This window comes from Lissotriton helveticus, chromosome 6 (genome assembly GCF_964261635.1).
Source record: "Lissotriton helveticus chromosome 6, aLisHel1.1, whole genome shotgun sequence".
NCBI lineage: Eukaryota > Metazoa > Chordata > Amphibia > Caudata > Salamandridae > Lissotriton > Lissotriton helveticus.
In genome coordinates, this window is record NC_136067.1 from 1,434,793,059 (window position 1) to 1,434,807,098 (window position 14,040).

Consider the following 14,040-nt stretch of genomic DNA (forward strand, 5'->3'; position numbering starts at 1 on the left):
ACCTGTGTTCTTCACCTCTTACTTTACCCTTTTAAATATTCAAATTTTCTCGGAAAGATATTACTTATCCTTATCATCGAACAAGTAACAATTTTCTAAAATCACTTTATATGTGAGTTGTGTATGTTATCCTAATACCCAACATTCCAATGAGATGCTTTGTACCATTATGTAATGTGCTTTAGTTGCAGTGTTGTATCTTGTTTTGGCTTGTATGTGATTACAATGAAAGGTAACTTATTCTTGTATATGCTGATTAAAGCACTTGACACAATGCATAGTGACACTGTATTTATTGTATTTATTTTTCGAATGTTTTCAAAATAATATACACTCAAGTACAAAATATGCTGATATTACAGTCAGGATAGAATGAAGTGTTTATGTTTTTGTAGAAGGACCTACAAAATAAGAAAAATAGTATGGAAAATCCACAAAACAAGTTGGAAGACGGTTTCGAAATTAATAACAGTGTTATAGAAGAGCTGAACATACTTTTTGTAAATAGCTACAATGAAGAGGAAGAAATCAATGCCGCAGATATCAGTTGTAATTTTGTAGACGAAATCTTGGATGCTGATTTTGTAGAAGCATTAGACGACATCGAGTATGATTATATGACTTTTGAAATTGATAAGCAGGAAAATGAAATACATGATGAAATTATTTTAAAAGTTCTATTAAATTATGAGATGTTACAAGAATAAATGTATTATTATAAAATAATAATGGTTTGAGACACACTTCTTGCAGAATTGGAATCATTCAGGTAGTACTGAAGTAGTCATGATGCAAAGTGGGCCTTAAGGCACGGACTGCTTCAAACTCCTATAGACTATGTATGCACTCTTCCATGCACCGTCAAACTTGTGTTTTATACATTGAATACCCCGGTCTGTATCCTTACAGTTCCAGCAAACACTATAACATTTCTGTTTTAATATTGTAGTGAGCCACACAGTACAATGTATCACATTTATTTTCTGTTACCAACTCAAACACTGATATTACAGTAAATAATCTTTTAGAATAGTTGCAATATATCCCAAAAAGTTTTATGAAAGCAGTTGAAACACTTATATTATAGTAAACAAGTTTCAAAAATAGTTTCAAGGTGTCATAAAATGTTTTATGTGAGTACTACAAACATCGATATTACAGCAATGAAGTTGTAAAAATAGTTGCAGTGTAGCTTAAGATATTGAACGTGAGGAGGAAAGAAACACTGTAACAACATACAACAGTAAAGAAGTTGTGAAAATAGTTTCAATATATCACAAAAAGTAATTTCACTTCACTGAGAACATGTTTCTTTTCTATTGACAGATTTTATATCTTAAAGGAAAATGTCACTTACAAGGTAAGCATTTCTTTTTGGCATGTAGTGCTGTAGATTTAGATGCTGTTCATAGTCCTGCCATCTCGTGTTGTGTTTGGCTGAGGTAGTATCTATAACAAAAAGTTTCGATAAAGGGCCTTGACTTTGAATCAGAATGTGAAATTCAAGAATAATTGATAACCCCAGTTAAAAAAAAGCAGGAAGTAGGTGTGTGTATGTGTATTGATTGATTGATTGATTGATTGATTGAAGGGTTTATTTCGAATATCATAAAAGCATAATACAATGGATTAATGTGTAGATGATGTGTTGATTGAGTGGAAGATGAATAATATAAAAAATAAGAAAGGCTACAAGGGTGAAAATTACCCACTGCCTTCGGCCGGGGTAGTAGCTACAACGAACAGGCTCGATAAAGGGTCTTGACTTTGAATCAGAATATGGAATTCAAGAATAATTGATAACCTGAGCCAAGAAAAGCAGCAAGTGTGCAAATTTCTTGCTGCCTTCGGCCGGGGTAGTTGTTACAACAAAAAGGCTCAATAAACGGCCTGCACTTTGAATAGGAATATGAAATTGAACAATAGTTGATAACCCCTGTGAAGAAAGGCAGCAAGTGTGCAAATTTCCCACTGCCTTCTCCAGGGGTAGCATCTACATGAAAAAGGCTCGATAAAGGGCTTTGGTTTTGAATCAGAATATGAAATTGAAGAATAATTGATAACCCCAGGCAAAAAAGGCAGCAAGTAAGTGTGTGTATGTGTGGATGATGTGTTCATTGAATGGAAGATGAATAAGGTAAACATTAAGAAAGGCTGCAGACGCGCAAAGTAAGCACTGCCTTATCAGGGAAGTAGATCTTTGGATACCCAGCTCATTACACAGACTGTGCTTCGCAAGAAAGGATGCAAGTGTGGAAATTACCCAGTGCCATTTACGGGAAGTAGTTACCAAGCAGGCTGAATCAAGGGCCTGCATTTTCAATTAAAATTACTTGAAGAATAATTGATAACCCCAGCCAAGAAAGGCTGCTAGTGTGCAAATTAGCCACTGTTTTTAGCTGGGGAAGTAGTTACAAGAAAAAGGCTCGATAAAGGGCCTTGACTTTGAGTCAGAATATGAAATTGAACAATAATTGATAATTCCAGCCTAGAAAGGCAGCAAGTGTGCAAATTTCCCACTGCCTTCTGACGGGGTAGTATCTCGATTAAAAAGGATCGATAAAGGGCTTTGAGTTTGATTCAGAATATGAAATTGAAGAGTAATTGATGACCGCAGCCAAGAAAGGCAGCAAGTAAGTGTGTGTACATGTGGATGATGTGTTCATGGAATGGAAGATGAGTAAGGTAAAAAGTTAGAAATGTTGAAGATGCACAAAGTAACCATTGCCTTATCATGGAAGTAGATATATGGATACCCAGCTCATTACACACACAGTGCGTCATAAAAAAAGGATGCAAGTGTGGAAATTACGCACTGCAATTTACGGGAAGTAGTTAACAAGAAGGCTGAATAAAGGGTGTGCACTTTGAATTTGTATTACAAGAAGAAACAGGAACATAACTGTCCTCAACATTACTCATTAGACATTTATCAAGCTTTTTTGTTGTAACTACTCCGACCAAAGGCAGTTGGAAATTTGCACACTTGCTGCCTTTCTTGACTGGGGTTATCAATTATTCCTGTTTTTGATGAAGTTGATAGACTGTTGCACGTAACAGAAAAGTTCATTGCAATAAATGTATAGAAATTTAAGTTTACTAAAATCAAGAATAATATGTGAGTATGGACTGCTTTGCGAAGATGCTGTTGCAGTAGTTTATGTGCTTGGTGCAGCAGCAGGTGGGTTGCCCTGCAATTTTTGTGTTGCAGCTCAAGCAAAGTTGTTGGGGTGCAAGTTCCTCACGTGTCACACTATATTTGCTGTGTCAAAGAAGTCTTTTTTGGATGGATTACCCTTTGAAAGAGTTGTTTGGAAAATTTTACAGATTACTTTTGGAGCATTAACCTTCGGCTGGAGTAGTTGCTACGATAAAAAGGCTCGATAAAGGGCCTTGACGTTCAATCAGAATATGAAATTGAAGAATAATTGATAATCCCAGCCAAGAAAGGCAGCAAGTGTGCAAGTTTAGCACTGCTTTCGGCTGGGGTAGTTGATACCAATTACAAGATAATGTCAAAAAAAGTAATGTTGAGCATAGCGATGCTCCTGCTCCCTGCATTTTATTAGGTCGATAGACTGTATCCCCGTAAGACAAAAGTTAATCACTATAAATGCATAGAATACTAATTTCACCGAAATCAGGATCAATTTGTGGGTGCGGATTGCTTGCTGAATATGCTGGTGCGGTAATCGCTGTGCTTGGTGCAGCAGCAGGTGGGTTTTCCTGTAACCTCCGTGTTGGAGCTCGAGCAAAATTATTGGGGTTCAAGTTCTTGATATGTCGCATCATACTTGGTGATCCAAAGGAGTATTTGTTGGATGGATCACTCCTTTAAAGAGTTGTTGGCAAATTTTACAGGTTACTAACGGAGCTTTAACCTTTTTTTTTGCCCTTCAGGGAAAGTAAATAAGTTCCAAATTAGAGCTTTTCTCTTCTTCTTTGGAGGCTCTTCAGGAATGAAATCTCTTTCGGAAGAAAAGCTGGAAGATGAGTCCATTGCTGTTATTATGGTGATCTTCCTTCTATTTGACAGGATTCTCAGAAGAGATGGTCCTTCTTAGGAAGTCAAAGTAGAATGAATAAAAAGGAAGGGATCTTTGACCAGTTGGAATAGGAAGTGTTATGAACCAATACACTCTAATACGTATACTTTTTGGCTTTTTTCAGTTAAATATTCAATTTCTTGTACAGATTTACGTACTCGATTTCGTGTTGCATAAAGACTTAGACTCAGCCAAATGATTCTTCTAGATTTGGAGTAAAGACTTGCAGATGATAAGTGATCTGAACATTCATAAGCTCCAATTTCTCGATGAGATAACATCTTTAAACTGTAACTATATAATTTTTTAGTTAGACCTTTCTTGTAGGAAATCTCTTCTCACATCTCCTTCAGTTCTGTCTTTTCTGATTTTGTTATGTAGGGTGTTAGATATCGAGCAACAGCAACGGAATTGTCTGCAATATATTGAATGTCTATGTTAGCATTCCACATGGACGAAATGACTGGGTTGTATTCATTTATGTATTTTGGCTCTTCATTTCTTTTTAGGTTGTATGTATTTTTTGGAGACTTTCTTGTGTAGTATGTAGCAAATATGACATAAAACTGTTCACTCTTCCTTTTAATATTACAGGACGTGGAAATCCAAAATGACATTTGGTGTAGAACTTGTCCTTAAATTTGTAGTTTCGATGACAGTATTTCCCACAACGATGGCTTTGTAATCGTAAGACTTGTTGTCTTAAGTCCTTATCTTATGTACTTTTGTGTAGATCACATGTAGCATATTTTCCAATAAAAGACAGCACAGTATCATCTGACTCAGTTGCAAATTTGGGAGCATCTTTGATCCATATTAGCATATGTATGTGAGGAGCATCTTTTGGTTGATACTCTTTTCTCCAAAAGAAATACAAAACCTTTCCAAGAGGAGAATTTTTTTATTGGTGATAAAAGATATTATAGCTTCGAATCTATGATTGAAATACCTGCATACAGTAACTGGATCCAAAGAGCACAATTCTGCAGGTGTCTTGTATTCAATATTTATATCTTTGGATTTGTGTCTCGAAGAAATTGAAGTAAATCATCCCAAGTGTACTCAGCACAGCTCACATACACATTTTTATAATATTGATTAGTTTTTTTACCAGATACGTTGACTTTTTCACTTTCCTAACATTCACTAATTCTTGCCAGATTTTCTTACTCCTATTAGGAACGCCATTAAAAAGAATACCTAAAGGTTCATCTTTTACATTTTCTACACCAATTGTTTCAATTTTTTATAAAAAATCTACAGGCAAATATACAACTCTTCTCTTTATTCACGTTTGTAAATCTGAAAGAGGCAATTTTCCTGTCTTAGGCTCCAAACGAACAATAGCCAGAAATGGATGCACACATTGAATAAGAATAGACTCATGGGTATTTAAATCCATCAGTTCAGAATGAATAATTACCAACTCAAGATTATTATGCACAGTTCTAGCAGGCATTTTGTTCTCATCTAATTTGTTATAACAATATTTACGAACACGCTGATCAGAACCCAAATCAAAACAATTCTCTACCAACAAATAAGTTGCAAAATGCTTCCACTCATTATTATTTTCCTTTTTACTTTTTAAATACAGATGAACAGCCCTGGTTTGATTTTTATAATGAGTTTGTTGAAAACAAATAGAAGAATAATTTGGCGTTTCACATGAAATCACCTTAAACTTTGTAATGTCTTGCTCAAGATTTTGTACAGTACAACATTGTACATTCTCTTCCACATTTTCTTCCTTAATATCTCAGTTTCTGCACTGTTTTCCTGAGGACCAAAGTAACTAAGCTGAATTTCATCAGAAACATTTGTTACATCTGATACAGATGCATGGAAAAGAGTACTGTTCAACATTTTTAACATTAGTGCTGGGCTTTTTGCGAAATATAATGTTCTGACTAATTTCCTCATTTGAGTATGATGAGCTGGTAACATTCTGAATTGGTGAAAAACACTTTGCCAAACTTTTTTAGATAGACAAGCCAGAGAATGACCTTGCAAACCAGTATTTTCTGTCACTCTGCAAGGGTCTTATTCTTGCAACATCTTAATCTTTTGTTTAACTTTTTCTTAATATAGTTATGTAAGAAATTGCGTAAAAAATCAATAGATTCTTGACTTACAGTATAAATACTACTACAATTGCAAGTGTTCACTGGAGCTTTAGGACGTCTCCCTAAAACTTCCTCAGCTAACACCTCTTCTGCATTTCTAGGAACAATTTTCTCTTTCTCAATAGCACAATCATTTCTAACCTCATAAGCACGACCACTAGTGTCATCTGCATGCAACAAATCACTACTCTGAAGATAACTCATCATTACAAAAGGCTCAGAACTTGAACTATGGTTCCATTCACCCAAAAAAACCTCTGAAAAATATCTTCTGTTAGTTATTTTTTTCCACTTACTTTTGGCCTTCATTAAAGGTATCGGTTTATCGAGTGATCGAATTGTATGGATTACTAAAACAAATTTTAAAAAAATCAATTTGAAAGCCTTCTCAAGTAGATTTTCTACAGTTTTCTTTTTCTTATAAAATGTTGTTTTTAAAAACAATTCTTCACTTTCTTAATTAAATTCGTCACAACTGTATTTTAAAATTCAAGAATAATTGATAACCCTAGCCAAGAGAGGCAGCAAGTGTACAAATTTCTTACTGCCTTCGGCCGGGGTAGTTGTTACAATAAAAAAGGTTTGATAAAGGGGCTGTACTTTTTATATGGATATGAAATAGAAGAATAGTTGATAACCGTAGCCAGGAAAGGTAGCAAGTAGGTGTGTGTACGTATAGATGATGTTTTGATTAAGCGGAAGATGAATTATGTAAAAAAAAAGAAAGGCTGTGCAAATTAATCACTACATTTAGCCGGGGAAGTAGGTACAACAAAGAGGCTAGATAAAGGGCCTTGACTTTGAATCAGAATATCAAATTGAACAATAGTTCATAACCTCTGCAAAGAAAGGCAGCAAATGTGCAAATTTCGCACTGCCTTCTGCTGGGGTAGGTTGTACATGAAAAAGGCTTGATAAAGGGCCTTGACTTTGAATCAGAATATCAAATTGAACAATAATTGATAACTCCAGCCAAGAAAGGCAGAAAGTGTGCAAATTTCCTACTGCCTTCGGATGGGGTAGTTCTTACAACAAAAAAGCTTCATAAATGTGCAGTGACTGATGTTGAGGACAGCAATGCTCCGGTTTCTTATTTTTGGTGAGGTTGATAGACTATTTCACGTAACACAAAAGTTAATCGCATTAAATGCATAGAAATTTAAGTTTACCACAATCAAGATTAATATGTGAGTATGGACTGGTTGCCGAAGATGCTGTTGCAGCAGTTGATGTGCTTGGTGCAGCAGCAGGTGGGTTGCCCTTCAATCTTTGTGTTGCAGCTCAAGCAAAGTTGTTGGGGTGCAAGTTCTTCATGTGTCGCACTGTATTTTTTGTATGGATCACCCTTTGAAAGAGTTGTTTGGCAAATTTTACAGATTACTTTTGGAGTATTAACCTTTGGCTGGGGTAGTAGAAATGACAAAAAGGTTTGATAAAGGGCCTTGACATTCAATCAGAATATGAAATTGAGGAATAATTGATAATCCCAGCCAAGAAAGGAAGCAAGTGTGCATCTAAAGCAACAAAGTTCTGTGGAGTGTGCGATGATGCGTGGTCCAAGCAGGACGCATTGGTACCAAAGTCTTTAAAATCAAGTTTTCTAATAAATATTGGTTGCCCATTCACAGAAGTAAGTTGAAGTATATCTTCAAAAAGTATGATATCTTTTTTTCTAAATAAGTCATCTCATTCAATACGGTCACGTGGTGATGATTTGTGGTGTACTGAGTTAGTTATACCTTTGGCGCTGAGCTTGAACGTACCCTGTGATGATGTGTGTTCGGGGGGAGGTACAGTAATTGAAGTAATTTCTTTTGTTGATTGAATTCTGCATGTATGCCCCAAAAATATTACCGTCCTATCTTACATCTCCCATGAAATCTCATGTAAAACTCCAATTAATGAGATTCCGTTTCGGCTTAATTCCACTGAAGGCATATAAGTTTGGCCAAGGATATAAGAAAGAAGCTTCCTCCCAATGCCGCTTCTGTAATCAGGAAGAGGAAAATCTCATTCACAACTTGTGCATTTGTCGACGCTTATTAGCCCAAAGAATTTTTTGGCTTCGCCCAATTTGGGTTTTTCTTAACATCAGGACATGCCAAGAAGCACTCGATGTATGCATGAGGGGCGATTCACCTCAGATGGCGACGCGCTTTGTAAAGTTTATCACAGAAATTAATTCCTTGATCTTACCATCTGACCAAGACTGAGCTTTAACCCCCCTAAGTGACACTTTTTCATCTCACAAATTCACTGACTTTTTATCAGATCTGAAAATTGTCTTTTTTAATTGTCTATTATGAGTGTGTATATTGCAATGATTTTAATTAATTGTGCAAATAAATTTTACTTTTACTTTGATTGAATTCTGCATCAATTCCATTTAAAAGGGACAGTGTGTCTCACTGTGACATAAGTGTTCACTCTTCTTTGTGATGATTTATGGTGCACTGAGTAAGTAGTATCTTTGGCGCTGAGCTTGTACATTCCCTGTGCAGTGTAGATTGAAGGCAGTTGTTAACAGACATAGACAAAAGGTTTTTGTCACTTATTTAAACAAAATGTGAACATAATTAGCAGAATTTTGTCTGCAATAAATAAATGAAGGCTGAATTTCCTAGTGTTCAAACTTTAAGAAAATCTGAGAATATTGTGCAATTGTCTCTGTTTTAAGTAAATCAGGATTGTATTGAATGTTTTCTGTAGTGCTGGCGCTCTTGGTATCTAGTTGAATGCTATTTTGTACAGTTAACAGAATCTGAGGACAGAGTACAATTGTCTCTACCTTAAGTAAAGAAAGGCTGGATTTAATGCTGTCCTTAATGTAGAAGGAAAGCTGAATTGAAGTTGTGCACCCTACTGTCCGCAGTGTAGATTGAAGGCTCTAGTGAGCACAGTTATAGATGAATGCTATTTGTGACATTCTTTTACAAAATCGGAAGACATAGAATCCATTAGTCTCTACCTTAAATAAAGCAAGGCTGGATTGCATGTTTTCTGTAGTAGTGGCGCTCCTGCTATCAAGTTTTGAACTTTACTGACCACAGAATAGATTGAAGGCAGTTGTCAGCACAGATATTGAAGACAAATTTAATTCCAAAGCTGAATTCAAGTTGTGAACCCTGCTGTCCGCAGTGTGATGGAAGGCAGTTGTTGACACAAAGATCGATGAATGCTATTTTGTCACAGTTGACAGAATCTGAGGACACAGTACAGTACAATTGTCTGTCTTAAATAAAGCAAGGTTGAATTCAATGTTCAATGTAGTGTAGATGGAAAGGTGAATTCAAGTTGTGAAACCTGCTGTCCGCAGTGTAGATTGAAGGGTTTAGTGAGCAGAGTTATAGATGAATGCTATTTGTCACATTCTTTTACAAAATCTGAAGACATAGAATCCATTAGCTCTACCTTAAAATAAAGGAAGTCTGGATTCAATGTTTTCTGTAGTACTGATGTGACTCGTGGTATGAAGAGGTAAACTCTGTTGTTCGTAGTGTACATTTGAAGGTAGTACTTAGTACAGACATTGAGGAATGTCTCTTGTGCCATCCATTAATATAATTGTCTCTGCCTTACATAAATGAAGGCTAATTTGAATGCTGTGCATAGTGTAGATGGAAAGCTGATTTCAAAGTAGTGAACCCTGCTGTCCGTAGTGTAGATCCAAGGCAGTAGTTGACACAGACATGGAGGAATGCTTTTTGTCACTTATTTAAACAAAGTCTGAAGACATACAGTAGAAATATCTCTCAATTAAAGAAATGAAGGCTGAATTTCGTACAGTTCAAACTTTAAGAACATCTAAAGGACATTGTGAAATTGTCTCTGTTTCAAATAAATCAAGATTGTATTGAATGTTTTCTGTACTGCTGGCGCTGTTGGTATCTAGTTGTCAACTCTACTGAGCGCAGAATTGATTGAAGGCAGTTCTCAGCACACAAACTGAAGAGAAATTTACATGCAAAGCTGAATTGTACTTGTGAAGTCTGCTGTTTGCAATGTATATAGAAGGTAATACTCGACACAACTATCGATGAATGCTATATTGTTCAGTTAACAGAATCTGAGGACATAGTACAATTGTCTCTGCCTTAAATAAATTGAGACTAATATGTCATACTCTGTTTTAAGAATTTGCTGCATTCTTAAATGCACAAAGGCAAGCATTAAGTTTGATACCATTCTTACGTCATCAATAATGAGAAGTTTAATTTTCTTCAAGAGTCTTCACAACAAGCTTCTCCAGATAGCTTGTGGTATTGCAATTTGTTGTCATGCTCCACAGGTAGTACAAGTAAAAGATGTAATGTAGCATTGGAAATGTTAACATTTGGTCATATTTTGAATATAAGGAATTTAGTACAAATATGTGACAAGCAAATGATGCTGATTATGGAACTATTATACAAGATATAAGAATTGAAAAATGACTGAACATGGGAAAGAAGTTTTACAGATACGATTACTTTGCAATTTGTTTTCAAATGAAAATATTGTTCCTGAGTTTGTAGCTACTTTTAGAATAATTGATAACTCCAGTCAAGAAAGGCAGCAAGTGTGCAAATTTCCCACTGCCTTCGGCTGAGGTAGTAGCTACATCAAAAAGGCTCGATAAAGGGCCTTGATGTGATAATTAGCTCTGCAGCTTATTTAACTCTACAGCTTTAATAGAACCTTACTATGTCATGAGTAAGGTGACTGCATGTATCATAAGAATGTTCTAAGAGAGTCAGTTGATGTCTGCTGGGTTTGTTAGTGGATGAGATCTTAATTCCTGGATTAAACTTCTTCAAATTCAACTTCCTGAATCCTGAATTTATTTAAGGAGAATACTTCACTGGCGTAGTCGGCTTGAAAACCCCAGGAAGATCTCAACACAAATCTTTGTGAGGAGGAGGTGATTAACCCTGGCAAAAACCTCAATCTTGTCAACCCTCACTCAACTGCCTAGCATTATTAATGCTACATCAATCAAGATTAAGACCTTTTATCTTCGTGCATTCTCGTCTTGTGAGCAATATTTTACTTCAGCTTGTTCAGCGTATCTCCTATCTAAGCTTGATTATCTACTTATCATCTCTTCATATAAGTCACTTTACGCAAAGCTTTAATTAAAATCAGCTAATCTCACCACGCTTTCAAGACTTATTTGCGCCTTAATTAATTGTGCCCAACATTATAAAGCGCCAATAATCAAGCGTGAAGAAACAATTTGCTGTTTTAAACCAAGCGCGAACAGTCAGGCGTGCAGCTTTCATTGGGAAGTAAACATCGGCAAGCGCGAGGAGTTCTTTAATGCGTGCAGTCAGGGATGCTGTCAAACTTTGAAAAGCTAAATTACGAGGAGATTTGGTGTAATGTGCGCAGCCAAGCGCCTTCAGCCAAACACGTAAATTTAAGTAAAATACCCAGATTGCAAAGATTAACGAGCGCGAAGATATCTGTGTGCGCAAGACTTCGTACATTTAAGTGTAAAATACCAGGATTACAAAGATTAACAAGCGCGAAGAGTTCTGTGCACAAGACTTCACAATTCGCCTGATTGAAAGTAAACATTCTCATGCGCGAAGAGAGCTCGCGTCTGCACTCTGTCAAAAGCCGATGCCGAGCATATGCAGCAAAGCGTGAGAATTATAAATAAACATTCGCTTTCCCCAGCGAGTGTAACCATCGCGTGTGCAGCCAAGCGTGAGAATAATAAATAAACATTTGCTTTCCCCAGAGCGTATAACCGTCTTCAAAAACGTGTGCATAACCTAACCAAGTGTGAGGAACTGTTCAAAAGAACGCGTTTGAATTATTGACAAATATGCGCCCTCTCCAGTGCTAAGGATACGTGAAGCAGCTGACAAATATTAAATTAACCTGTTGCCTGATCGTACAGTTTTTATTGACACTGTTTTAAAAGGGAAAAAGAAGTTTTACCTTGAAGCAGGGGTTTCTGCAGCTCAACCAAAACCCTTTTCAGTGGGATTTGAAAGAATTAATTTGATTGGACCCTGAACCTCGCACCTGATTGGTCCATCCTTACTTTCTTATTATTATTCTTATTGGTTGATATGTGTTTCCTGCATTTTGATATGTGTTTCCTGCATTTTCACACATACATACTTATATGAACATTCTCTGAAGTTATTTTTAATTAATTATTTATTTTTATATATATTTCTCATACATTCATAGTGTTTATTCTAACAATGCAAAAAGTTACAGCTGCACCGTTTTTTTTATCTTGCCCTGGTAAACCTCCAATTAGATGGAAAAAATGGAAAGTAGTCTTTGAACGCTATGCTAAAGTTTGTGGGACTAATCTCAGTGCTGAGAGAAAATGTTCTTTATTACTACACTGTTTAGGATCTGAAGGCCAGGACGTCTTTGATGATTTGCCTGACCTTCCTCCTGCAGAAGCAAATGGTTTAAATGAATATGAAATTAGCATAAGGAAATTGGACTTACATTTCTTACCCAAAGTTAGTACTATTCTTGAAAGGTACCAATTCACCAAATGTATGCAAAATGATGAAGAAAGTATTGAATCTTATGTAACTTGCTTAAGAAAACTTGCATCTTCTTGCAAATTTGGGGCTTTAATCGATGAACGCATTCGTGATCAATTTATGTTTGGTTGTGGAATAGAAAAGGTTCGAGATGAGTTGTGGCTAAAAGATGAGCCTTCACTTGATGAAGTTTTATCTGTTGCCAAGCGTATAGAGCATTCTCTTAAGTGTGTGGCTATAATAAAAAAAAGTACTGAAAAAGAGAATAAAGTTCAAATAGTAAGGTCCAAAAGTGATAAATATGTTAAGGATCCTGCCAGAGCAGACACTAAAAAGAGCGGATATGAACTTAAATGTTTTAGATGTGGAAAACCCGGTCATCTCGCCAATGATAAAAAATGCCCCGCTCCGAAACAAACCTGTGGTAAATGCAAATTAAAAGGTCATGTCACTGCTTTATGCAAAACAAAAGGTAGATCTAAAGTGAAAGAAGTAGAAATTTTTGAGAGAACTTCTTCAGGATCTGATTGTGATATTGAGGTGGTTCAAACCATTGGTGATAATGGGGAAAGCCCGCGTAAAAGAGCTGATCCTATTGATGAAATATCTGTTGAGGGAAAAAAAACCAAGGTATTGTTTGACTCTGGTGCAAAAATTACAATCGTCTCTGATGAATTTTTCACTAAAAAACTAAAAGGGAAGGTGTCTCTTTTTAAACCTGACATCATTCCTTTAGGATATGATAAAAAACCTATAAAGTTGCATGGTTACTTTATAGGCCTTATAGAGTATAAATCTAGACTAGTGTCTGGAAAAGTATATGTCTCGAGAAAGGGGGACAGCATTATCAGCTGGATACATCAGGGTGACTTAGGTGTAATTTTAGACCCCAATGCTAATCCTTGCATTCAATTGAGGGATAATATTCTTAGTGTTCTAGATGTGAAGGAAAAATCGCTTGAAGTAAAACCGTTGGAAGACAAATTTGCTTGTGAATTAAAAATGAATTTTCCTAATGTATTTAAAGAAACTCTTGGGTGTCTCAAAGGTTATCAACACAAGATACGAGTTAAGAGTGATTCCATTCCAGTGAGTTGTAAAGTCCGGAGTGTACCTTTAGCGGTAAAAGAAGATATGAAAAAAGAAATTGGGAAACTCATGCAAAATGATATAATTGAGGAAATAGAAGGTTGTGAATGGATGGCTCCAGTGGTCGCAGCCCGAAAACCTAATGGCGATTTGCGTCTATGCATCGACCTCAGGCAACTCAATAAGTGTGTAATTGTCGACAGATACCCTCTGCCCAATATCGCTGAATTATTGGTATTGTTAGGAAAAGCCAAAGTTTTTAGTACAATAGATCTTACT

The 14,040-nt window shown here is 36.1% G+C and overlaps 1 protein-coding gene across 3 annotated transcripts in view; it reads left to right on the plus strand.

Annotated features, from left to right (window-relative positions):
- LOC144761783 (MFS-type transporter SLC18B1-like) overlaps positions 1-14,040 on the plus strand; it is a 1,350,585-nt gene that overhangs the window by 1,112,195 nt on the left and 224,350 nt on the right. The window contains exons 14-15 of one of the 3 annotated variants that reach the window (XM_078647027.1): positions 1,327-1,360; positions 3,901-4,807. The exons of 1 other annotated variant lie outside the window; for it this stretch is intronic. In XM_078647027.1, coding sequence (XP_078503153.1) covers positions 1,327-1,360; positions 3,901-3,909 — 43 coding nt within the window. In that variant the 3' untranslated portion in view covers positions 3,910-4,807. Of the gene's footprint in view, positions 1-1,326; positions 1,361-3,900; positions 4,808-14,040 lie in introns of those variants that run through there. One more of the 3 variants, XM_078647026.1, reaches the window with a different exon arrangement.